General features: G+C 52.6%; 1 protein-coding gene across 1 annotated transcript in view; it reads right to left on the bottom strand.

Annotated features, from left to right (window-relative positions):
- The window catches only part of DPP6 (dipeptidyl peptidase like 6), a 795,167-nt gene that overhangs the window by 74,029 nt on the left and 696,673 nt on the right, over window positions 1-24,465 (bottom strand). Inside the window, exons 9-10 of the mRNA XM_052638993.1 lie at window positions 18,573-18,727; window positions 17,039-17,136 (exon numbers count right to left, since the gene is read on the bottom strand). Coding sequence (XP_052494953.1) covers window positions 17,039-17,136; window positions 18,573-18,727 — 253 coding nt within the window. The remainder of the gene's footprint in view (window positions 1-17,038; window positions 17,137-18,572; window positions 18,728-24,465) is intronic.

The raw sequence follows: 24,465 nt of genomic DNA, 5'->3' as shown, positions 1-24,465 counted from the left end.
TTCTCCTCCTGCTTTCAATTTTTCCCAGCATCAGGGCCTTCTCTAATGAGTCGGCTCTTCGCACCAGGTGGCCAAAGTATTGGAGTTTCAGCTTCAGCATCAGGCCTTCCAATGAATATTCAGGACTGATTTTCTTTAGGATGGACTGGTTGGATCCCCTTGCAGTCCAAGGGACTCTCAAGAGTCTTCTCCAACACCACAGTTCAAAAGCATCAATTCTTCGGCTCTCAGCTTTCTTTATAGTCCAACTCTCACATCCATACATGACTATTGGAAAAACCATAGCTTTGACTAGATGGACCTTTGTTGGCAAAGTAAAGTCTGTGCTTTTTAATATGGTATATAAGTTGCTCATCAGAGAAGGCAATGGCACCCCACTCCAGTACTCTTGCCTGGAAAATCCCATGGATGGAGGAGCCTAGTAGGCTGCAGTCCATGGGGTCGCTAAGAGTAGGACATGACTGAGTGACTTCACTTTCACTTTTCACTTTCATGCACTGGAGAAGGAAATGCCAACCTACTCCAGTGTTCTTGCCTGGAGAATCCCAGGGATGGGGGAGCCTGGTGGGCTGCTGTCTATGGGGTTGCCCAGAGTTGGACACAACCGAAGTGACTTAGCAGCAGCAACAGCAGGTTGCTAATAGCTTTCCTTCCAAGGGGCAAGCATCTTTTAATCTCATGGCTGCAGTCACCATCTGCATCTTTGACACATCTCTGACTGTCTGGATCACAACAAACTGTGCAAAATTCTTCAAGAGATGCGAATACCAGACCATCTTACCTGCCTCCTGAGAAATCTGTATGCAGGTAAAGAAGCAACAATTAGAATCGGACACAGAACAACAGACTGGTTCCAAATTGAGAAAGGAGTATGTCAATGTTGTCATCCTGCTTATTTAACTTCTATGCAGAGTACATCATGAGAAACGCTGGGCTGGAAGAAGCACAAGCTGGAATCAAGGTTGCTGGGAGAAATATCAATAACCTCAGAAATGCAGATGACACCACCCTAATGGCAGAAAGTGAAGAGGAACTAAAGAGCCTCTTGATGAAAGTGAAAGAGGAGAGTGAAAAAGCTGGCTTAAAAGTCAACATTCAAAAAGCGAAGATCATGGCATCCTGTCCCATCACTTCATGGCAAATAGATGCGGAAACAATGGAAGCAGTGACAGACTTTATTTTTCTGGGCTCCAAAATCACTGCAGATGGTGACTGCAGCCATGAAATTAAAAGACGCTTACTCCTTGGAAGAAAAGCTATCACAAACCTAGACAGCAGATTAAAAACCAGAGACATTACTTTGCTGACAAAGGTGCATCTAGTCAAAGCTACGGTTTTTCCAGTGGTCATGAATGGATGTGAGAGCTGGACCATAAAGAAGGCTACGTGCCAAAGAATTGATGGTTTTGAGCTGTGGTGTTGGAGAAGACTCCTGAGAGTCCCTTGGACTGCAAGGAGATCAAATCAGTCCATCCTAAAGGAGATCAGTCCTGAATATTCATTGGAAGGCCTGATGCTGAAGCTGAAGCTCCAATACTTTGGCCACCTGATGTGAAGAACTGACTCACTGGAAAAGACCCTGATGCTGGAAAGGATTGAAGGCAGGAGGAGAAGGGGACAACAGAGGATGAGATGGTTGGATGGCATCACCGACTCAATGGACATGAGTTTGAGCAAGCTCTGGAAGTTGGTGAAGGAGAGGGAAGCCTGGCGTGCTGCAGTTCCATGGGGTCACAAAGAGTCGGACACAACTGAGTGACTGAACTGAACTGAACTCTCACATCTATATGTGACTACTGGAAAAACCATAGCTTTGACTAGAAGGACCTTTGTCAGCAAAGGTGTTTTAAGCCTAATGGTATTTAATACCTCAACCCGTATCTTCTTGTTTAAAGCATGTCTTCTACTTGAATATACCCCTTTTTAAAAACTATTCAAAACTAAAGGCTTAAAATGAAAAGCTTCACGTGTAGGAAGATCGTGTCTGACACCAATCCATTCACAGCCAGTCCTAAACTACTACCAATCTGAAGATAAATTTGAATGCACATATCAGAAGTAATTATTAAGTGATAAAATGATATAAAATAAACACTGGGTGACTATTTCATAGAATTACAAACATTTAGTAAATCTAGAAAGATTAGAAACAAAGATAGCAGCCATCACAGATGATGAATCTTATATTTAAGACACAAACATGCTACCTCCCTGGAATAGAAAACTAAACATAAGAAACTTTCAAAATAATTATCAGTCTGGGGATGCTTGAACTGACAGTATTCGAGCTCCATGAGGGCAGTGCTCCACCTATGGTCAATACTTAATACATTTTAAAGAAATGAACTTATTTCTAACAGAAAGACCAATGAACTTCTTTTTTTGAGAGGGGGCAGCTAATACAATAATACTAACGTTCACATATAAGAAGAAATGGATGACAATGAGAAGATAGTTCAGAGGAAGACTGATGAGAAGGGATTTATTGCTAATGATACAGAGTAGCTATAGACTTTGTAACTGATATAACCCTCAGTAGATCCATCATGATGGGCAGCCTTAAGTCACAAGGGTTTATACTAGAACAGAATAGTTTATCTAAGAATTTAACATTTAATAATATTAAACTGTCATCCCAAATCAGTGGGGAAAGGAAGACTGATAACAATAAATGGTGCTGGGAAAATGATTATTTAAAAAAATGAGCAAATAAAGAACAAGTGTGCATTTCTAGATAAAAACATCAGGAAAATTTATCAAAATACTCAGAACAGTTACCTGTGGGTAGTGAGATGGCAAGTGATTATTATTTCCTATAACGCAGAGATGATTTTTTAAATAGGAAGAAGGTTATTAAGGATAACTGGAAGTTTCCAATTTAAGTTGATGGATCCATCACATTTATTTCTGTCTTCTCTCCCCAGAAACACAGTCACGATGATAATGAAGGAATAAAGCAGGTATACACTCACATGAAGATTACAGGAACGGTTTCACCACATTTCAGACGTAAGCGTCTTGAGGGATGAGGCTGGTTGAAGCAGCAGCAGATTGAAACACCTGCAGAGTCAACCCCAGAGAGAATGTGGGGACCTGGAGGTTGAGTGCAGTCAGTATGGGGTTGGGACATGTGGCTGAACAGGAGTGCCATCTGGGAGTGTCTGGATGAGACAGACGGTGCAAAAGAAAACAGAGAAACCTGACCCACATTTAGACAAGTGAGTTCATCCAAATATCCTTCGGGGAGGGGGGTGGGGGGAAGACATAATTCGCAGAGGAATGACGGTCAGACTGACATCAGGTTTGTCAGAAGCAACACTGGACATGAGATGGAATTATAGCCCCAAAATGAGGGACAGTGGTTTTCAAACTGCAATCCTACATACAACTAAGCTTTTCAACAGACGTGAGAGAGACGTTTAAAATATTGCAGAACTCAGAAAGTTTGCCTCCCATAGTTCTTTCTTAGGAAAGCACCTGGAGGGTGTACTCCAGACGAAAGTGGAAGTGAATCAAGAAAGAAGGTGATGTGAGGCCAACGTGGAGAGCAGTGAGGGGGTCACCCCGGGTGGCACAGGGCCGACGTGAAAAAGAACAATGAGCCCGGACTAGCGTTGGGGTGGTGGAGCGGTCTTGCAGGGATGCAAGTGGGGAAGGAGGCAGAGCAACGGGATACCTGCTAGAATCTGGGGGAAAATGGTGAGGGTGTGATAAGATAAAATAGCTCAAATAAAAACAAAGGCAATTTAAAACTCAGGGAAAAACAAAAAGCTGAACAAAAAAGAGACACAGTCATAGGGTGCTACTCAGCACTACCAAGACAGACGATTACTTATGATAAAGTTATGCTGTTTATTGACTGTAGTCTTTCAGAATCAGCCTACAGATAAATAAGGAAAGTTTGGGTTCGGGGAAGAACACAAATGGCATCAACTTCAGAGATATAAAAATATTAAAAAGACAGAATTTTCTAGGTGGGAGGGGCAGAGAATGGACCTGTAGGAAAGGGCAGGACTTTCAGATCCATTTTACCAAGTGGGTTGTTAAAAATTCTTGCCTGCAGTTAATGTGATACGAGAGAAACTTGTAAGAGTACTGTTTCAGCTTATAAAGGTAACCAGCAGAGAAAATAAAATGCATATATACTATATATAGGGCTTCCCTGACAGCTCAGTTGGTAAAGAATCCGCTTGCAATGCAGGAGACACTGGTTTGATTCCTGGGTCAGGAAGATCCCCTGGGGATGGGAAAGGCTACCCCGTCCAGTATTGTGGCCTGGAGAATTCCATGGGCTGTATAGTCCAAGGGGTTGCAAAGAGTTGGACACAACTGAGTGACTTTCGCTTTCACACATATATATTCACCTACTCACACACACACACACACACACACACACAGATGGGCTTCCGGGTGGCTCAGTGGTAAAGAATCTGCCTGCCAATGCAGGAGATGCGAGAGTCGCAGATTTGATCCCTGGGTCGGGAAGATCCCCTGGAGAAGGAAATGGCAACGCACTCTAGTATTCTTGCCTGGAGAATCCCATGGACAGAGGAGCCTGGCTGGATTCAGTCCATTGGGTCGCAAAGAGTCGGACACGACTGAGCACGCACGTGTACACATACTGACACCTGCAAGAAGCATGGGTGTGGGTGGAGATGGGGGGCCGTCTCCTGGGCCCCGAGGGTGGCCTGCAGTACCCGCTGTTGCCCCCTGCACTCGGGGAGGCGGGGCCTGTCCAGAGAGAGATGGCCAGAGCAGACTGCTGACCCTGGGCCCTGGAGGAGAAGCAGTCTCTGCCCCCTGCGTTTAATGCCCAGAGTCAGTGGTCCTCAGGTGGGGGCCTCCAGACCAGCAGCACCTGGGGAGTGTTGGAAACACAAACTGAATCTGAGACTCTGGGTGGGGCTGAGGCACCTAACTGGTCTAACTGGTGCCCCATTTGGGGATCCACCAAACTAAGTGAGCCAAGTGATTCTGGTGGGCAGACCAGCTGGTGATGCATCCGGGCTCCATATGATCGTCTCTGCCTCTACTTCCGCTCTCCCTAGACGTTCTCTCAGTTAATAAGTGAACTGGTAGGCAGATAAGGTCCTAAGGCATAAAGAGAAACCTGGTCACAGTTCAAGGAGAGGAGAAAATAGCATTTGAACTGTGGAAAGTTCTGAAAGAGATGGGAACACCAGACCACCTGACCTGCCTCTTGAGAAACCTATATGCAGGTCAGGAAGCAACAGTTAGAACTGGACGTGGAACAACACACTGCTTCCAAATAGGAAAAGGAGTACGTCAAGGCTGCATATTGTCACCTTGCTTATTTAACTTTTATGCAGAGTACATCATGAGAAACGCTGGGCTGGATGAAGCACAAGCTGGCATCAAGACTGCTGGGAGAAATACGAATAACCTCAGATACGCAGATGACATCATCTTATGGCAGAAAGCAAAGAAGAACCAAAGAGCCTCTTGATGAAAGTGAAAGAGGAGAGTGAAAAAGCTAGCTTAAAACTCAACATTCAGAACACTAACATCACGGGATCTGGTCCCATCACTACATGGCAAATAGATGGGGAAACAATGGAAACACTGACAGACTTTATTTTTGGGGGGCTCCAAAATCACTGCAGATGGTGACTGCAGCCATGAAATTAAAAGACACTTGCTTCTTGGAAGAAAGGTTATGACCAACATAGATAGCATATTAAAAAGCAGAGACATTACTTTGCCAACAAAGGTCTCTCTAGTCAAAGCTATGGTTTTTCCAGTAGTCATGTATGGATGTGAGAGTTGGACCATAAAGAAACCTGAGCACCGAAGAATTGATGCTTTCGAACTGTGGTGTTGGAGAAGACTCTTGAGAGTTCCTTGGACTGCAAGGGGATCCAACCAGTCCATCCTAAAGGAAATCAGTCCTGAATATTCATTAGAAGGCCTGATGCTGAAGCTGAAACTCCAACACTTTGGCCACCTGATGGGAAGAACTGACTCATTGGAAAAGACCTTGATGTTGGGAAAGATTGAAGGTGGGAGGAGAAGGGGATGTCAGAGGATGAGATGGTTGGATGGCATCACTGACTCAATGGACATGAGTCTGAGTAAGCTCCAGAGTTGGTGATGGACAGGGAGGCCTGGCGTGCTGCAGTCCATGGGGTTGCAAATAGCTGGACATGACTGAGTGACTGAATTGAACTGAACTGAACCTAAGAACGTGAGATGGAGCTGGGCTGTGAGAGACACCAGAGTCGATCCAATGTCGAGATGCAGTGAGACACAGAAGCATTTTGATAATCACAGAAAACAGAAAATCATGCTTCAAGGGCTGGACAAATTGTGTTTTAAAAAGAACATGAAACCAAATGATTAGCAGGATGCAAAAGTTCCTGGGAGAAATGCCACTGGTTTTCTTTATTCTAAAGCACTTTATCTGCCCATAAATACTGTCATTCATTCAAAGAGCATTTACTTAGGGCTCAGTGTGGACACGGTTCCAGATGCTGGCATGCAGAGGCCCAAAGCCTGGTTGTAGGGGAGCTCCCTATTTGTGGGGAGACAGAGAACCCCCAAATTTCAGTACAGGGTGAGGACTGCCCTGATGGGAGGAACCATGTGGGAGCTGGAGTCGCTGAAACAGCACAGCTTGGCCGAGAAAATTCCACAGCCTCCTCACAAATCTCCAGCCAGATGGGCCTTCAAGTCAAAACACAGCGACCCCTCCTGCCGAGCAGTGTATGAATTTTTTATTAGTCCATTTGTTTCCCGTAAAATATTAATAGAGCAGTGTCTCCCGCGCAGGGACTAATGTGCCATGTCGCTTCTCGGTATTGCGAGTACTGGTGGAGGTTCTGACAGTCATGCGGCAGCGAAGGCCGGGGGCGGGGGCGAAAGGCCTGCTGATCCAGCGAAATCAGGGGCCTGCGACTGATGCTGGCGTTTCCAGTGAGGGTCGGCCCCTGCGTGAGGCTGGAGCGAAAAATACTTTGAGAGGACAGTTTTAAAACAAGGAAGATGGTAACAGAAAGCATCACTGAACAAACGGAAACGACATCAAATAACAAATGCTGCTGTGATCAAGTATACGGCTCCACACCTGAGCCCTGGGAGCAGCCTCTTAATTGCACAAAAATATCTGCAGGCGGACTGCACTTTGCAAGATATGAGGATGCGACGGTAAGACAAGTGGCTATCTGATGTAGACTTCCGTAATTTAACTTTTTAAAAATAAGTCTGTTTCTTTGTTTCTGTCTGTGCTGAGTCTTCGCTGCCGCACGGCTTTCTTCAGTTGTCACGCATGGGGGCTGCGCTCTAGTTGGGATACACGGGCTTCTCACTGCAGCGTCTTCTCGTTGCAGAGCACGGGCTCCAGGGACTTCAGGAGCTGCAGTGCACACACTCACAGTTCTGACTCGCAGGCTCCAGGGCACAGGCTCCGCACTCGCGGCTCTCACACGCAGGCTCTGATGCTCCCCGGCACATGGGATCTTCCCGGACCAGGCATCGAACCCGTGTCTCCTGCGCTGGCAGGCAGATTCTTTACCACAAAGCCACCAGGGAGGCCCCAGAATTTTGCTTTCAACATAGGAAGAGACCACGTGAGCTTTCCTTTCCATCTGAAGTACTGGCCGCACTGCAGGGCTGGCTGCTAAGATGAGGAGGAGAGCACAGGCTATTCTGCTCTGCTGAAATCTGCCAAACAAGACTCAGTCCCTGCATATCTAGGGACAGGGTCTTCAGAATGATCTCGCTTCCCCTTAAACACAAACCACAACCATGGAGAACACGTGTTCTTCACCAGAAGTTTATCTTTCTGGACATCCACGACCAGATTCCCAGGATTCTAAAGCATGAGACATTTTGATGGATGAGAACCTGGAAACCTGTGATCAACAGTAACATTGAGAACCCCCTTTCCAAAGCATCCGTAGAATGAAGAAGTGGCATCTCTCCAGACTGGACCTTCCATATTTCTGTAGTCGCCATGAAGAGCTTCTTGCCCTCATGGGTAACAAAACCACACCCCACTCTGATACCACAAACACAACAGCTGTCTGGCTGTGCAAAGCCCCTTGAACGGCTCCCTGAGATGAAGTCATGTGAATGTCTGGCCAGTTCACTACTTAATACATGAGGCAAACGGAGCGAGGTCTCACTCTGCAGGCATTAGACAGCGTTATGCATTTCTAATTCATCCCCCAAACACCTTTGAATCAAGTTGGAAATCAAATTCAGATGAAACACGTGCCTTCCTACAGTCATTCATATAAAGACAGAAGATTAGAAATATGTTAGTAGGATGGCAGGTTCAGGGATGGAGGTGGTGGGGCAGCATCTTTGATTTGAAAATGACACGGGGCTTTCCTGATAGCTCAGCGGTAAAGAATCCACTTGCAATGCAGGGGATGCGGGTTCGACCCCAGGTCCAGGAAGATCCCCCGTGCCTCAGAGCAACTAAGCCTGGGCGCTATGATTCCTGAGCCTGCGCTCCAGTGCCTGGGAGCTGCGACTACTGAGCTGGCATGCTGCAGCTCCTGAAGCCCCTGTGCCTAGAGCTGACGCTCTGCAACAGGATAAGGACCACGACGACAAGCCTGTGTGTCACAACCCGCAACAACTAGAGAAAGCCTGCCCAGCAACGGAGACCCAGCATGGCCCAAACAGAGAAAGAAATGAAATTACAAAAAAAAAAAAAAAGGAAAATGACACAGACCTTCCTTTCCAGGTGAAAAACTGCTCCCAAGAAGGGCTTTCCTGCCTTGCTCACACTTCCAAATCACCTGAGGAGGCTTAAAACCCCCCCAAACCCAAGCCACACCCCCAGTGGAGAAAACCAGATAGGGGAGAGTTACAGAAATGGTCCTGTGTGTGCCACCTGAGAGGTCAGGCACCAAGTGAAACCCGGCAGATGTGAGAGCTCTGGAACAAGGACACACACGGCGGTCAGGGGTCAGGAATCTTGTGTTGGAGCCTCGCTTCTACCCCTAATTAAAAAGCAAAAATCGGCAAGTCAGGTGGTGGTGATGATGGTGGTGAAAGAGCAGGTGTTGGAGGAGGAGCTCGAGGTGACGATGATGACGGCAGAGGCAGAGGTCCTGGTGGGGGTGTTGATGGTGGGAGTGGGGGTGGGGGTGAAAATAGAAACGTGAAACTCGCTCCGTGGTGTCCCACTCTTTGCGACCCCATGGACGATGCAGCCCCTGGGATTCTCCAGGCCAGAATACTGGAGTGGGTAGCTTTTCCTTTCTCCAGGGGATCTTCCCAACCCAGGGATCGAACCCAGGTCTCCCGCATTGCAGGCGGATTCTTTACCAGCTGAGCCACCAGAGAGGAGGTGGTGGTTAATTGTTGATGGGGGTGGCATCAGGTCCTCAGGAATGAAGGCCCTGTTTTTCTGTTATGTTTCCGTTGCTCTGATGACTTCTGATCCTTATAAAGGCTTGCTCCGGATCCAGTGTGCCAGTCTCCCAGGGAGCCCACACTTCCCACTAACCGGGCAGAAGGAAGCAGCACTTCCTCTCGAGGTTGGAAGGGGGCGCATCACAGGTGGAGAGGGCGCAGGAGGAGCCTGGAGGCAGCGGGTGGCGGGGGTGGGGGTGGGGCGGGGGGATGCCCTGAGAGTGCCAGCCCCCGGGGAACGTGCACAGCTGGAAGCAGTGAGCCGCACACACACCTGTGTGCTAGGTCTTTACAGAGTTCCGAGAAGAAAAAGAGGCGGCAGGCGCCCACACAGGCAACACACGTCTGCACGTGCGCGTCTGTATCTATATCCCAGCGCTATGTACGTAAGGCAAGCACGCACACCGCCGCATGTTTTACCAGCACTGACGGGAGAGAGGCTGCTCAAAGCACATTTCCGGCGTTTTAAAGGGCTCTTGAGAAATCTGTATGCAGGTCAGAAAGCAACAGTTAGAACTGGACATGGAACAACAGACTGGTTCCAAATAGGAAAAGGAGTACGTCAAGGCTGTATATTGACACCCTGCTTATTTAACTTCTATGCAGAGTACATCATGAGAAACGCTGGGCTGGAAGAAGCACAAGCTGGAATCAAGATTGCTGGGAGAAATATCAATAACCTCAGATATGCAGATGACACCACCCTTATGGCAGAAAGTGAAGAGGAACTAAAAAGCCTCTTGATGAAAGTGAAAGAGGAGAGTGAAAAAGTTGGCTTAAAGCTCAGCATTCAGAAAACGAAGATCATGGCATCTGGTCCCATCACTTCATGGCAAATAGATGGGGAAACAGTGGAAACAGTGTCAGACTTTATTTTTTTGGGCTCCAAAATCACTGCAGATGGTGACTGCAGCCATGAAATTAAAAGACGCTTACTCCTTGGAAGAAAAGTTATGACCAACCTAGACAGCATATTCAAAAGCAGAGATATTACTTTGCCAACTAAGATCCGTCTAGTCAAGGCTATGGTTTATCCTGTGGTCATGGATGGATGTGAGAGTTGGACTGTGAAGAAGGCTGAATGCCGAAGAATTGATGCTTTCGAACTGTGGTGTTGGAGAAGACTCTTGAGAGTCCCTTGGACTGCAAGGAGATCCAACCAGTCCATTCTGAAGGAGATCAGCCCTGGGATTTCTTTGGAAGGAATGATGCTAAAGCTGAAACTCCAATACTTTGGCCACCTCATGCGAAGAGTTGACTCATTGGAAAAGACTCTGATGCTGGGAGGGATTGTGGGCAGGAGGAGAAGGGGACGACCGAGGATGAGAATCTGAATCTGAGTGAACTCCAGCAGTTGGTGATGGGCAGGGAGGCCTGGCGTGCTGCGACTCATGGGGTCGCAAAGAGTGGGACACGACTGAAGGACTGAAGTGAACTGAACTGAACTGAACTGAAGGGGTGGGGGCCGGGCAGGGGGCAGAGAGTGAAACGGACAAGAACAAGTAAATGAGAGCTCCTGCACTTGACCGAGGACGGCTAGCCCCGCGCGAGGCAGATCTAGGTCCTGGTGCTGGACCGTAAGGCGAACAAAGGGACGAGACGCAACAGAAGCGAGAGGTGGGGGCGGGGAGAGCCCGCCTGGCCCAAGAGCGTCAGGCACAGGGCACTAGCCTCCCTTCTCAGGCTCCGTGATCAGCCCCGCGGCCACCGGACGCAGGACGGGCACCCTAGCCACCGGCTGGACGGCGTCTGAATGGCATGTCTGCAGGAGGAGACACACACACACACACACACACACACACACACACACACACACACATCAGCGGAGCTCGACGCCAGTTCACAATGACCGCGTCGGGGCTCTGCTGCGCCTTCATTCAACACCCAGCTCAACAGACCCGCAAGGAAAGTAGCAGCGGCGCTCCTTTCATCAGCGCAGCCGGGCTTCCGCGTGAAACTTCGGAAACCGCGGGCCCTGCCGCAGGCGCACTTCCTGGAGAGGCGAGGATCACTGTGCCCCGAGTAACAAGGGGCGCCCACCCCTGGGCCCCGTGCCTCATCCCCATTCCCGGTTCTCTGTGGGGAACCCTTTCCCGTGGAGGCCCCGGCTCTGCTCGGCTGTGTGAGCACGCTGTGTGAGCACGGGGCTGCCTCGCCCTCCCTGGCGCTCATCACCCGTGCCCGCCCCCCTGCACGTGGCTACTGAATTGGAGCTGCCATGGCGCCTGGACCCCGGTCTCTGATGCAGGGGCCGTCATGGGCCCGCCAGAGCGCCTGGCAGACGAGGAAGGCAGTAGGTGTTCTGCCAGGGCAAGGACTGGGGAGCCTGGAAGTCAGCCACCCCTCCCCTGCCCGAGAACCCTGCAGGGGAGCTAGGCTGGCTGAGGAGCCACAGCAGAGAGTGGGGGTGCGCGGGATGAAGGGGAGCCGACTGACACGGAAACGTTTGCTTCCTCTCGAAGGGCCCTGACCTGTCTGCAGGAAGTGGCCCCTGGCCTTTCGGGACTCTCTGCATCTCCCTGTGGAGGCCGCGTGGGGGGACGGGTGGTCCTGCCTGGCTTGAGTCCCAGGGCACCTTTCAGGCTCTGTGTGGAGTTAGCTGTGTGCACAGTCGTGTCCGACTCTTTGCGACGCCATGGGCTGCAGCCCGCCAGGCTCCTCTGTCCATGGGATTCTCCAGACAAGAATCCTGCAGTGGGTGCCAGTCCCGGCTCCAGGGGATCTCCCCGACCCAGGGATGGAACCCGCGTCTCCTGCGTCTCCTGCATGGGCAGGCAGATTCTTTACCACTAGTACCACCAGGGAAGCTGCAGACCCTGCCTGTAACCTCTGGGTTCTCGGCCCTGCCTCTGTGGAGCAGTAGAGGGGGGCTCACGGCGGGGCTGTGTGAGGCCCCGGGGGACCCAGTCACGTCTGTGAGACACACACCCTGGCTCCTGAGAGAAGGGCAGAGGGAAGGACAAGCGTGAAAACAACACCCAACCAGACCAGGCCACACATGACCCAGGAGCCGCCTTGCACGCTCCTCCTGGGTCCATACGATCTCCGTCTGTGTCCCCAAGTGGCCAAATCCTGCCTGTGTCCACCCCTCTTCCTCCCCGGATTTCTCAGTCTTTCAGCAAAATTCTGGACAGAACTGATGTCTATCTGGTGGTACTTAACTTTTGACTATTATATATTTCTTTCTTTGTCTATCCTTGCCTAGATTGTTGAGGGCATTACATAGGTTTCCTTCCTTTTCCCATCCCTCCACAAAGCGTCTTCCTTTTACCTTCTTTAGATTTAGTGACTCTAGTGTTGAAGGTGGAGAAGGCAATGGCGCCCACTCCAGTGCTCTTGCCTGGAAAATCCCATGGACGGAGGAGCCTGGTGGGCTGAGGTCCATGGGGTCTCGAAGAGTCGGACACGACTGAGCGACTTCCCTTTCACTTTTCACTTTCATGCATTGGAGAAGGAAATGGCGACCCACTCCAGTGTTCTTGCCTGGAGAATCCCAGGGACGGGGGAGCCTGGTGGGCTGCCGTCTATGGGGTCACACAGAGTCGGACATGACTGAAGTGATTTAGCAACAGCAGCAGCAGCAGTGTTGAAGGAGACCAGACTAGGTCACCCCAAAATATGCCTTTTTGACAAGACAGTTATTTTGAGCTGAAGACAATTAGGAAGGAGCAAACCCAGCAAAGCCCCCCTGTTTCTGCCTCACGGCGGGAAATAGTTTCCTCTTCCTGGAGGCAGACTCTCACTGGCCCAGAGATGCACCGGGGAGCCTGAGGGCCCATCTTCCCCACGGGGCCCTCTGGTTCATGTGCCACCTGCAGCTGCTGCCCTGGGAACCCTGCACCTGCTTCCTTGTTCTGGTAACTCTCTCTGAGTTTACTGCTTCCGGTGGACGATGCTGCAAAGGCTGCACTGGGAACCGATGCTTTGAGCTGCTTTGAGTTGTTTTCCCATGCTATGTGCAGGGCATGTATGAATAAACTGTGCTTCCCTCTTGTTAATCTGTCTTGCTGTGAGGATCCCAGCTGCAAGCCCAGGACGGGTAAATGGTGGTCTCTACAGCGTCCTGTACTGAGAAGGCAGAACGTCAGCAAGGGCCAAGTATCTGTCAAGTTTTGCTTCCAGGACAACCAAAGAAATCCATATCTACAAGGCTCCTATTGAAACAGGACTTTATTGGCTAATTTTAAACCTAATTTGCCCATTCAGCAAGCCCAGCTCGCACCACGTGCCGGGCCCTGCCCAGAACTGAAGCTTGAGCTTCGAGCGTCACATGTGTGTGTGTGGTCAGTCACTTCAGTTGTGTCCGACTCTTTGTGACCCCCTGGACTGTAGCCCACCAGGCTCCTCTGTCCATGGGGATTCTCCAGGCAAGAATACTGGAGTGGGTTGCCATGCCCTCCTCCAGGGGATCTTCCTGACCCAGGGATCCAATCTGCGTCTCCTGCACTGGCAGGTGGGTTCTTCACTTCTGGGCCACCGGGAAAGCCCAGTTTAGGATATCATTTAGAGAGAGATAGAGGATTTATTTGAAACCTGCAAAGAGCAAGTGAGGTCGTGGAGTATCTTCCTGTGCAATGCCTGGCTTGCCTTGCGATGGCCTGGGCAGCCCTGCTGGGGTGGACATCTCACATGGATTTCTGTCTGGTGGTTCAGAGAGCCCCAAGGTTACAGTCAGGGCCCTGGGGGATCTGTAACCCTCAAGCTTGACCTTATATTTCTTGTCAGACTGTCCACACACACCGAGCTTCTCAACTGTCCCTGGACTGGTTCTAATGCCCCACTGGTTAATTAGTGAGTCAAATAAAACCTCTGACACCTGCTCATTTACCTCCTCTGAGAATCACAACCTGACCAGTTGAAGGGGAGATGTTGGACCGGCAGTTAGAAATGGACCTGAAGTTCTGAGGGCAGGGCGGAGTGCCAGTGGCCAGCAGGCAGGACTCAGGGCACGAGACGGGAGAACCAGCCTGTGCTGCGTGCTCTGTCTAATCCTCACGACACCCACAAGAGTGAGCCCTCGATTGTTCACATGCACCCCCCTCTTGCAGGGGGGAACCGGAACGAGGCAGGAGAAGGGGAACTCGCCCCGGAGCACAGAACCGGGATCTAGACCCAGGCGGCGGCTTGTGAACCTTCACTCGGAACCAGTGGTTCTCAGTCTTGTCCTGGGGCGTCTTCGATGGTCATGCTGGCATCCAGTGGGGAGGGCAGGGATGTGCCTGAAGTCTCTGTGATGCAGAAGGCAGCCCCCACTGCAAAGGGTCCCCAGGCCCTGAATGCCAGGGAGAGAAAGCCTCAGACTTGGTGGGGGCAGTGAGGGCACCGCGTCCAGGCTCTGTTCTCAGCACAGCCCCTCTCACGCCTGCAGCCTTCCACTTGTTGTAATGCTTCCTTCAAGGCCAATCCCTCCTCTGCATAATAACCTCCATATTTCATTCACACTAAATTCTCAGCCTAATGGACGCAAATAATAAATGCTTGCTAAACGGCTGCTCACATTTACTGCGTGATTTCTGACAGATCTGCGCTCACACTGAAAAATCCCAAGACTGTGATGGGGAAGGAGATGAGAAAGCTCGACATGAACACACCGCAGGTTACGGGGTGCCGGGAAAGCATTGCCGCGTTGAGCTCGGGAAGCTGCAGAGCAGAGGCCTCGAGGCCCGCGTCCCGGCAGCCCTGATGGAGGCTAATTTTTCACTGTCCTTGAAGCTAATCAAGCCTGCGGAAACAGCATCACCAAATGGACTAAACGAGATTTTCAATTAACTCAAACAGATGGCTTAAATTTTCCAGGTGACTTTCCTTATTAATTCAGAGAGAGTGCTGGACCAGGCCCCAGGCGGCCTGACAGGGATGGCGCTGCAGGAAGACAGCGGAGCGCACGGATCTCAGGAGAGAAGACGAAGCAACGATCACAGCGTTTCTCCTATCCCGGCAAGAATGCGGGCATGCGCGCTAAGCCGCTTCAGTCGTGCCCGACTCTCTGCAACCCCATGGACTGTAGCCCGCCAGGCTCCTCTGTCCAGAGGCTTCTCCAGGCAATACCAGAGTGGGTCCCGGCAAGAATAGCATCGCCCAAGTTGATTCCACTCCGGGACACACTGAGGGCCCGATCTCCCAGGAGGGGCTGTCCGAGACGGAGGCCTTGGGACCTGCTGCACGAGTAGGGCGGCCACTCCAGGGCCGGGACGGACAGACAGCTGGGAGAGACAGGCAGAGGGGAGCCCTGGGCTGGGTCTGTCCTCCTGAGGACCAGTGATTTTACACACCCCTGGAGATGGGAGAGCCGAAAGAACCTCAGTGTGTCCTGCAGTGGCCGCGGGCAGATGGGTTCTACCAGGGACAGCAATGAAGCCGCCACAGGAGAAGCCCGTGTCATTACGGACCAGCAGCTCCAAGCGCCCGTGTGTCCAGCCCTGAGCTGGGCCTGCAGAGGAGCCAGAGTGGCTGAGGCCACTGCACCCGCCCTTCTGGAAGCTGCCAGGAGCTACTAGTAGTGCAGAACTCTGTAAATGAATAGGGAAGACCCAGGCTACCGTTATGGCAACGTGTGGGCTGGGTATTTGCTGAGCTTCTGGATGGATCATTCTCAGCTTAACTGGGCCCGTGGACAGGTTTGCAGCATCGATGAGTGAGTGGAAGCTGGGGCCTGCCCAGTCTCCTTCCCTTTTTGCGTCTCCCATCAATTCTCTCAACAGAGTGGGGTTTAACATCACTATTAGTAAACTCTGGAAGTATAACCAGTCCCTAGGCTGCTTGGACTCTGGGACAAGATGAAACTGAAAGCCAGACCCCTTCAGTCAGATTCTACTCAGCCTTCTGGATTGGAATACAAGATCCACCTGAGCCGGTCGTTACTAACAACAGGACGGTTGCCTTTGCCAGTATGTTCCACCAGCTGTGTGGTTGGTGCGCCAGCTGGGAGATTTGGCTTCACTGGAACAGGACTTCCCACTTGGTTCCTAGGCCTGGCAAAGGGCCTTCACGCTTTTTGGTACCAGGGGCCAGTGTTGCAGTAGAGAGTTTCTCCACGGACGGAGTGGGGGAATGGTTTTGGAATAATTCAAGTGCTTTACATTTACTGAGTTCATTGGGGAGGCAGAGCTCGGGTGGTGCTGTGAGTGATGGTGAGCGGCTGTAAACATAGGCAGAGATTCTCTCCACTGCCTGCCACTCACCTCCCGCAGTGCATCCCGGTTCCCAACAGGAACAGTACCACTCTGTGGCCTGGGGCCTGGGGACCCCTGCTCTAAAGTGAGGCTCTGAAAATGGGGTCCCGTGCACAGTAGGTCCAATTACCTGGACTTTCTTGGAAAGGTGCATCTGTTCATCTGAGGGGTGCCCCCCAAAGTCTTCCACGTGCAGCCCAGGTGCCCCCACTGGACACGTGTGGTTGACCATCCCCTCTGCCTCCCTGAAGCCCAGCCTCTGGGGGGCAGGATCTGAGCCTGGCGTGAGGTGAGACATCGCAGCGGCTTTGACGGGTGTTCCTTTCCCAGAACACCAAGCCATAAAGCAGCCAGGAAAACGGTACAAAACGTGCCTTTTCCTTGGGTGTTTAAATTGGCAGCCTGAGCCCACAGAGGCCACATAAGCGGACACGGATCTCACGGTTATTGTCGCCGCATGACTGAAGGAAGGTGCAAACCTCATCCTCGGGTCATCGGGCGGCATCATCTCCAGGTCATGCGTGGGTCCGTTCAGGCCAATGACGTGCAGGGAGATGCTGGGGTTTTCACAGCCGGCCTGGGAGGAAAGGGGACAGGGGTGAGAGAGGCACCTCCCTCCTGGACTGGCCTGGGTGCTGAGTCTGCCGGGAGACATGAGAGGCTCAGTGTCGGGAGGACGAAGCCCTTCAGGGGGAGTGTCAGTAGACGGGGCGGGGAGGGGGAGAGGCCACTCTCCTCTGTCCCCTCCCTGCACAAGCGCTGGCCGGCAGGGCAGAAAACTAGGCTGCTGGTCTGACTCTGGCTCCTCTGCCCCCACAGACGGGGTGTCAGGGTGAGAGGAAAGCGGACCCACACAGGGCAGGGCTCAGATGAGTCGGCAGCTCGTGGCTCCAGTCTGAGTTCTGTTGGTCAGAACATGCCGACTTTCTACTAAAACAGGAAACCCCAGTCTCGAGCCACGTGGGATGTCATAATTCCAATCACAGACCTGTCCCAGAGCGCACGGTAAAGTCAGGGGGTTGCAGTTTTCTAGATTTCAGGCCATCCCATCACTCCTAGGTTGGGAGGACTCCTGTGAAAGGGTTCACCAGGGAAACTGTTCCCTTTCTAGGCAATCTCCGGCTCCCAGCCTCCTCAACCGTGGGACACACACGTCTGCTGTTTAAGCGGCACGGTCTTTGGTGCTTGTTACGGAGCCCGGGCTGACTGATACACCTGGCACTTCCTTCCTCTGGCCTGGGACCCTGGGACCCCTGCTTGGGCACCATCGCCCCCTCACTGCAAACTGCAGGCCCAGTGTCCTGTATCTCTGGTCGGCAGGAGGCGGCAGCTCCCAGAGCCCTCTGGTGGCTGGGGAGCCGGGGCCAGGGCTGGTCGACAGAGGCTGGACGGGTCCTTCTGGGGCAGCCCTGGGGGAACATGGGGACCCTGTCACCAGGTGGGACAGGCGGGGCCCCGGCCTCTGTCCAGCTGAGTGGGCGGCAGGCCCTGCCCCCACACTGGCATGATGCGGTTTGCTAACAAAGCCAAGTGTGGCCCTCACCCCCTGCCGCCCACCTGCAGCCGTGCTGCTCTGCTGGCTTTTTGTGCCAACACACTGGTCTGGGGAGCAATTAGAAACAGTATAGGTCAGCACACGGCCAGGCACAGAACAGCCCAGAGCCAAGGGGACCCTCTGACCCCCCAGAACCTGCAAAAGGAGCTAGAGGACAGAGTGCCCCAGCGTGAGCAGTGTGAGCTGTTGTCACCACAGATCACAAGGGAGGTGATGTATATTGGTTAGGACTGAAGCTTAGACAAATGACTAATGGTAGTTCCATTATTTTAAAAAAGTAAACCTGCTGACAAATTCAGCTCTGCAAAGATGGGAATTTAATGCAGTGTAATGGGACATAATTAACCCGCCTCTGGTTACTGCCTTGCTCCCAGCACGGGGGAGAGCCACAGCTCCGTGAGGGCGTGGGGAGCGGATGAGTGTATGCAGAGGCTGTCCCGGCGCGGCTTCCCGCCTACCTTGGGGTAGTGGTAGGGCTTCGCGGTGGGGTAGACGGAGCCGGTGTAGGTGGGCAGCTCCATGACGGGCACGCGCGAGTCGTTGATGGTGGCGTAGGCGAGCCGCGTACCGTCCGGAGACCACCAGTGGGCGATGTGGGTCTTCAGGATCTCCTCTAAGGAAACAGACAAAGCAGAGACGCGTGAAGCCACGGGGGAGGGCACCCGGGAGCACCCCCGGGGACATCTCCCTCCTCACAGCCGCTGAGGAGGCCTCCCGGTGCCAGGTGCACCGTCATTCCGACGAACCCCAGCACAGCAAACCCAGTCAATCAAGGCCCGACCGAACAGAGGCGAACCATCTAAAAACCGCTTTTTCTTTTTTTTGCGCAAATTTGAGCACGATGAGCTTATGAGGTCTTTTCTGAGTTGACTTACTATTGTTGTGTTGTGGGTTATTACTTAAAGGGGATCAGGAAACCAAAACGAGAGGAGATCCATTCGTCTGAAGCAGGGAGACCCCGGCAGGACCAAGTGAGGACATAACTGTTTGGAGCTTGAATCCCAGGAAATCAATGAGCAGGAGACGCTGAGGGCTCAGGCCCGCACAGAGGCCCCCGGTGCACAGCCATGTGCGGGGCGAGGCTCAGAGCCCGGCGGGCCGCTCGCCGCGATGGCAGGAGGCGATCTCGTTCCCTGCGGCCGAGACTCAGAATGGCCGCCCTTCAGGGAGACCGAGATGGAAACAGCGACGCCCCAGCCTCCATCGGGCGCTCCCACGGCTCCTCCCCGTCGCGGAGTCTGGGTTACCTAGAGCGCTCACCCGGGAGGAGTCCCATAGGCTCCGACGTCTGCTCCGGAAAGAATGATCCCACGTTGCCTTCTGAACAAGCCGAGAGAGGGCACCTCCCAGGGGCCACTCATCAGGGCACTGGGGTTGGAGAAGCACCTCGGGGCTAAAGAGCTCTGAGGCTGGGGTCCTCCGTGGACACCGTGTGTGCATTTTATTAATGAATTCCCCCAGATTTGTTTTTAAAATAATGGTCAGCACAGCTCTACAACCTCCTCAGTGCGAATCCATTCCCCGGTCATTATTCGGGGCAGACCACAAACCAGCTCTGAGAGCCCGCAGGGACAGAAAGGCAGTCGGAACAGCTGAGGTCACACGGGGAAGCAGAATGAGGGACTCAGAGGGCGAGAGTGAGAATAAGGGCGAGGGAGGTGGCGCCGGAGGCGGGGCCACAGAGGAGCCAGGCGGTGCGGCGGGGGGGACCCGCCGACTGCAGGACGGAGACAGGGTGGGCTGGGGGCTCAGGGCCCTGCTGCAGGGGCTACAAGGGCGTTCCGCAGCCCAGTTTAGGGGCCCGGCAGCCTTGCTCCTCCCGGGGGGCTGGCCGATGGGCAGTCTGTCCCTCCATCATGGGCTCCACCAGCCTGGGGGCTCAGTGAGAGGAACCCCAACGTCCTGCTGGACCTGTCACAGCAGAGCTAGAAGGGACTCCCTTCATGAAGTGCCGGCCTTCCTGAAATAACTTCCTGTGCCCCCAGCCCTCCACCCTCGGGGCTTCCCTCCTGGTCTCCAGCAGCCTGCAGAGACCCCGACCCCTGTGACCCAGGAGCAGCGCCAGACAGCAGCATCTTGTCTCCCAGGAAGTGCCCAGCACGTCTGACTCCTATCACCAGATGCAACCCAGGCCTGCAGCGTGGCGGGTCTGTGAAGGATGCCGAAGGGGCCCCAGTCCTGGGCTCTGCCCCCGTCCTGCCATCCACCGGGGGCTCCCGAATGAGCCCCCCGCTGTCAGCCGAGGGGCACAGCGGCTGCCTCTAACACCCCCACCCTGCCGGCGCTCTGACCTCGCGGCACCCCAAGAAACTACTCAGAGGCGTTGCCAGAGCCGATAAAAAACCCAAAGGTCTGCTGAGGCAAAAAAAAAAAAAAAAAAGAAGCCAGCCAGCTCTCCAGGGCTTGTAATTTTCCAGTGTCTTCAGCAGTGGCAAAGTGACTTTCAGGTGTGGGTTTGGGAGGGGGTGATGCAGAGATGACTCTCTGCAGAACCACCTGACTTGTCTGGCCGGCGTGATGGACTCGAGCAGACGGGTTGCTGGGGGAAACGGGCGCCACTTGCACTGGTTTGTGGGAGACGCTGCTCCACCGCACCTGTGCTGGGGGCTGGGGGCGTGGGCACGTCAGGCTGGACGGGGAGTCGAGGGGAGTCAGTGGGAGCGAGCGGAACGCATGGGGCAGGGCGGGGACAGGCAAGCATCATCCACCTGAAATCAGGGGCGCGAGCCTGACCGCAGCGCTCACAGCCTGTTCCTCCAGGACCAGAAAATCCCAGCGGAACAGCGGCGGATACAAGTAAGGCGCCTGGACAGAAGCGTCACCCAGGAGCAGACGGGCAGCACAGCCCTGCAGACACACAACTCGTCCGCGGCTTCTCTGACCCCGAGCGACCCCCTGAGAGGGAAGGGACAGAACCAGCAGCCTGCAGGGTCTGCCCCCCTTCACCCCCAGACGGGCCCAGGGCTTGGTGAGGGGCACGGAGTGTGGGAGGGCACACTACTAGCTTCTCATCCGTCCGTCATGCATCCACCTCGTTTCCAGAACTTGCCTTTAGACGCAAAGGAAACACTGCTGCTGTGGTCTGGCCAGCACAGGGCAGGGGGTCCCACGTGTGGGGATGAGAGCCAGATCGGGGGAGAAAGGAGCCCCAAGTTGTGCTGAGAAGCGCTATTCCTGCCCCGTCCATTAGCAGACACCGAGTCTGTCACTGAGCTCAATGCGCTGCTCAGAGCGCACGGTGCAGAGGACCACAGACTTCAGAGGAGAGCCGTGCTGGTCAGAGGGCAGCTCGGAAAGCAGGGCGCTCAGGAGTGACAAGGGCCTGCTGTCTATGTTGGCAGATACTCAACATCCCACAGCGAGACGATCGCTAACGAAAGAGAAATGCCTCCACGCCAAAGGCAGGCCATACACAAAGGGCAGCTTCGGTTTGTGTTTTTATTTTCCTGTGAGTTAGTTGCTCCTTAAAGACATAATTAAGTATAAGGAACTACGGGGAAAAGGACCAGGCAGATGAAACCGTGACATTTCCCCATTCATTACGAACGTCCCCATTCTGCAAACGTTTTCTTCAGGCTTCTAGCTTAACGATGCAGTTGGTTTAAATGCCATGAACCAAATGTGGTCTATGGGCAGAGGTTTTTTTTTTTTTTTTGCATGGAACACATTTATTAAATAAGTTGTGATTAGATCAATAAGGGAAATGATGTCTTCTTCTGCAACTCCGAAATAAGTTCTGTTGTCCTGAAGGTTCTTATTCTTCCAAAAAGGTGGGGAGGGGGGAATCTTGGCAATTAAAGCTGCCTCTTAATCATGTAAATCTACAGTAGAAACCAAATTTTTCTGTTCTTCCCAAATAGTCAGTTTCGATCTTCAAACTGTGCCTTGTTTCTTAAAAGACATGATGCTAGAAATTCAATGGGATTTGGTGGTCTTTCCTTTGCAAGTACAGCAAGTCCTTGTGATAAGATAGGCACAACTGTCTGATCCAGACAGGCACGAGCTGGCAAAGACTGGAGATCCACTTTCTGTTTTGATGACTTCTCTGCGTTAACTTTCTCATTTTCTACTGTCTTCTCGACATTGTCTGTGAGACCATATGTGGAGTGGGGGTTTCTGCAACCTGCATCTGTCTCTCCAGCACCTGCTCGGGCTCCATGGCTGACCCTGCAAGTCACACTCCCCGGATACCAGTCCGCGCCCAAGCCGTTCGTCCTTAAGAGCCCTGCACTGCGCCAACTCCTATGGGCAGAGTTTTGCAGGTGGAAAAAAACCCTAGTTCATCAACTAAATTAATTGCATGAGCCCTTGCCTTGGAACAACAGGGGAAACTGCCTTCTGAACAAGGACAGACAACCCGTGAGAACGAGACGGTGCAGTTTTCCTTCACCTCCCCTGACCCATCCTGGGACCTTCTAGGAATCAATCAAGAAGGATGCATCTCGGGATATTCACTTGAAGAGGAAGAAATTTCCATCCATGCAGCTTCAGCTCACAGCAGGATCTGGGCCTACTCCCCTAGGTCTTGTCACCACATCTTAAAGAAGCGAATATTGTCACTCAGGTCGCACATATATTGGCAGGTCCAAGAGGACAAAGTCCCTTTGGGGCTCAAGGTGATGAAGTCCAGTCCCGCCAAGATGAGGAATTCTCCAATTTTCCAGATTGATTTTCAGATGGAGAACAAGAAGAAGCCACCACGGTCATTGCATAATTTTTGCTGGGTGTGCTTTTGAACTGTGGTGCTGGAGAAGATTCTTCTGAATCTCTTGGACCAGTCAATCGTAAAGGAAATCAGTCCTGAATATTCATGGGAAGGACTGATGTTGAAGCTCCAACCCTATAGTCACCTGGTGCGAAGAGCTGACTCACTGGAAGACTGATGCTGGGAAAGACGGAGGGAAGGAGGTTGAAGGCAGGAGGAGAAGGGAGCGACAGAGGATGAGAGGGTTGGACGGCATCAGCGACTCAAAGGACATGAGTTTGAGCAGTTCCAGGAGACGGTGAAGGACAGGGAAGCCTGGCGTGCTGCAGTCCACGGGGTCGCAAAGAGTCGGACACGACTGAGCGGCTGAACAGCAACAACAGCCCCTTAGGGAGGTGCTCAGGGAAGCATGTGGGAACGGTGTGAGCTTTTGTTACAGACACCCGGGTCCCACTCCTGGCAGAATAGTCACGGTTTAGTGGGGTGGGGGAAGGGCACGAACTCCTTTTCTGCACAAGCTTGCAGGCTGGTTGATACGTGACATCTGATCCAACAGGCCCTGCATTCTGGAGATGTATGTCTGTGGTCTGTGGCAAACAATGTTGCCCGCCATGGCAACAAACAGAGGCTGCTGCAGCTGTGAAGCCAGCAGCAGGGCAGCGGGCCTGATGGTGCAGCCCTAGGGAATTCAGGGTGGAGGAGGACAGGACGCTGGCCCTAGGCAGTGATGACACCTGTCTGGGAATGACTTCAGTGAGCCCAGACTCCTCATCGTCCGCACAGAGAGACACCAACGATCACTGTCTCGAGAGGTCTTGTCTTGGTGATGAACAGTACTCTTCTGACGCTTGATTACATTATTTTCCAGCAAAAACTCCTACATATCCTGGCTCCTTCCTTCCCTTCTTGGAACGGTCTCACTGAGAGGCTGTCTCCCAGGCTGTCGTCCTCAGAAAGGTCCCTGAATAAGACACAGCTGGTGGTGCAGCGGTAAAGAACCTGCCTGCCAGCGCAGGAGATGCGGGTTTGACCCCTGGTTTGGGAAGATCCCCTGGAGGAGGAAACCCACTCCAGTACTCTGGCCTGGGAAATGCCATGGACAGAGGAGCCTGGTGGGCTACAGTCCACAGCGTGGCAGAGGGTCAGACACGACTCAGGACTGAGCACCACCCAGGCGTCTTTTAGGCTGTGTGCTTTTTTAGTGGACAGGTCCATCAGTACATAAGAAATAGGCTTCCAAATTATTTGCGGGGAGCACACCATTTGAACAGAAGAATAGTAGGTTCCACTTAAAGGTGTGTTATGGGTAAAACTGTCCCCTAAAAATAATGACATCCTGACCCCTGGTACCTGTCAAGGTGACCTTGTTCGGAAACGGGGTTGCTGCAGATGTAAGTAAGATGCACATTAAGACGGGGTCGCACTGGAGGAGGGTGGGGGCCCCAAGCCGACATGACTGGCACCTCCTAAGGACAAGTAAAGAGACACAGACAGAGCAGGACAGCGCCCTCTAGGGGCAAAGGCAGAGCCTGAAGTGATGCGCCTACACGCTGAGGAACAGCAAGGATGCCCCTTCAGAAGCTGCAAGGGACACCTCGGCTTCAGACCTGCAGCGCCTAGAGCTGGAACAACAAATCCCTGCAGTT

This window comes from Budorcas taxicolor, chromosome 4 (genome assembly GCF_023091745.1).
Source record: "Budorcas taxicolor isolate Tak-1 chromosome 4, Takin1.1, whole genome shotgun sequence".
NCBI classification, from domain to species: Eukaryota; Metazoa; Chordata; class Mammalia; order Artiodactyla; family Bovidae; genus Budorcas; species Budorcas taxicolor.
The sequence above is the reverse complement of the archived record's forward strand: the minus strand, read 5'-3'. Positions and strand labels throughout refer to the sequence as shown.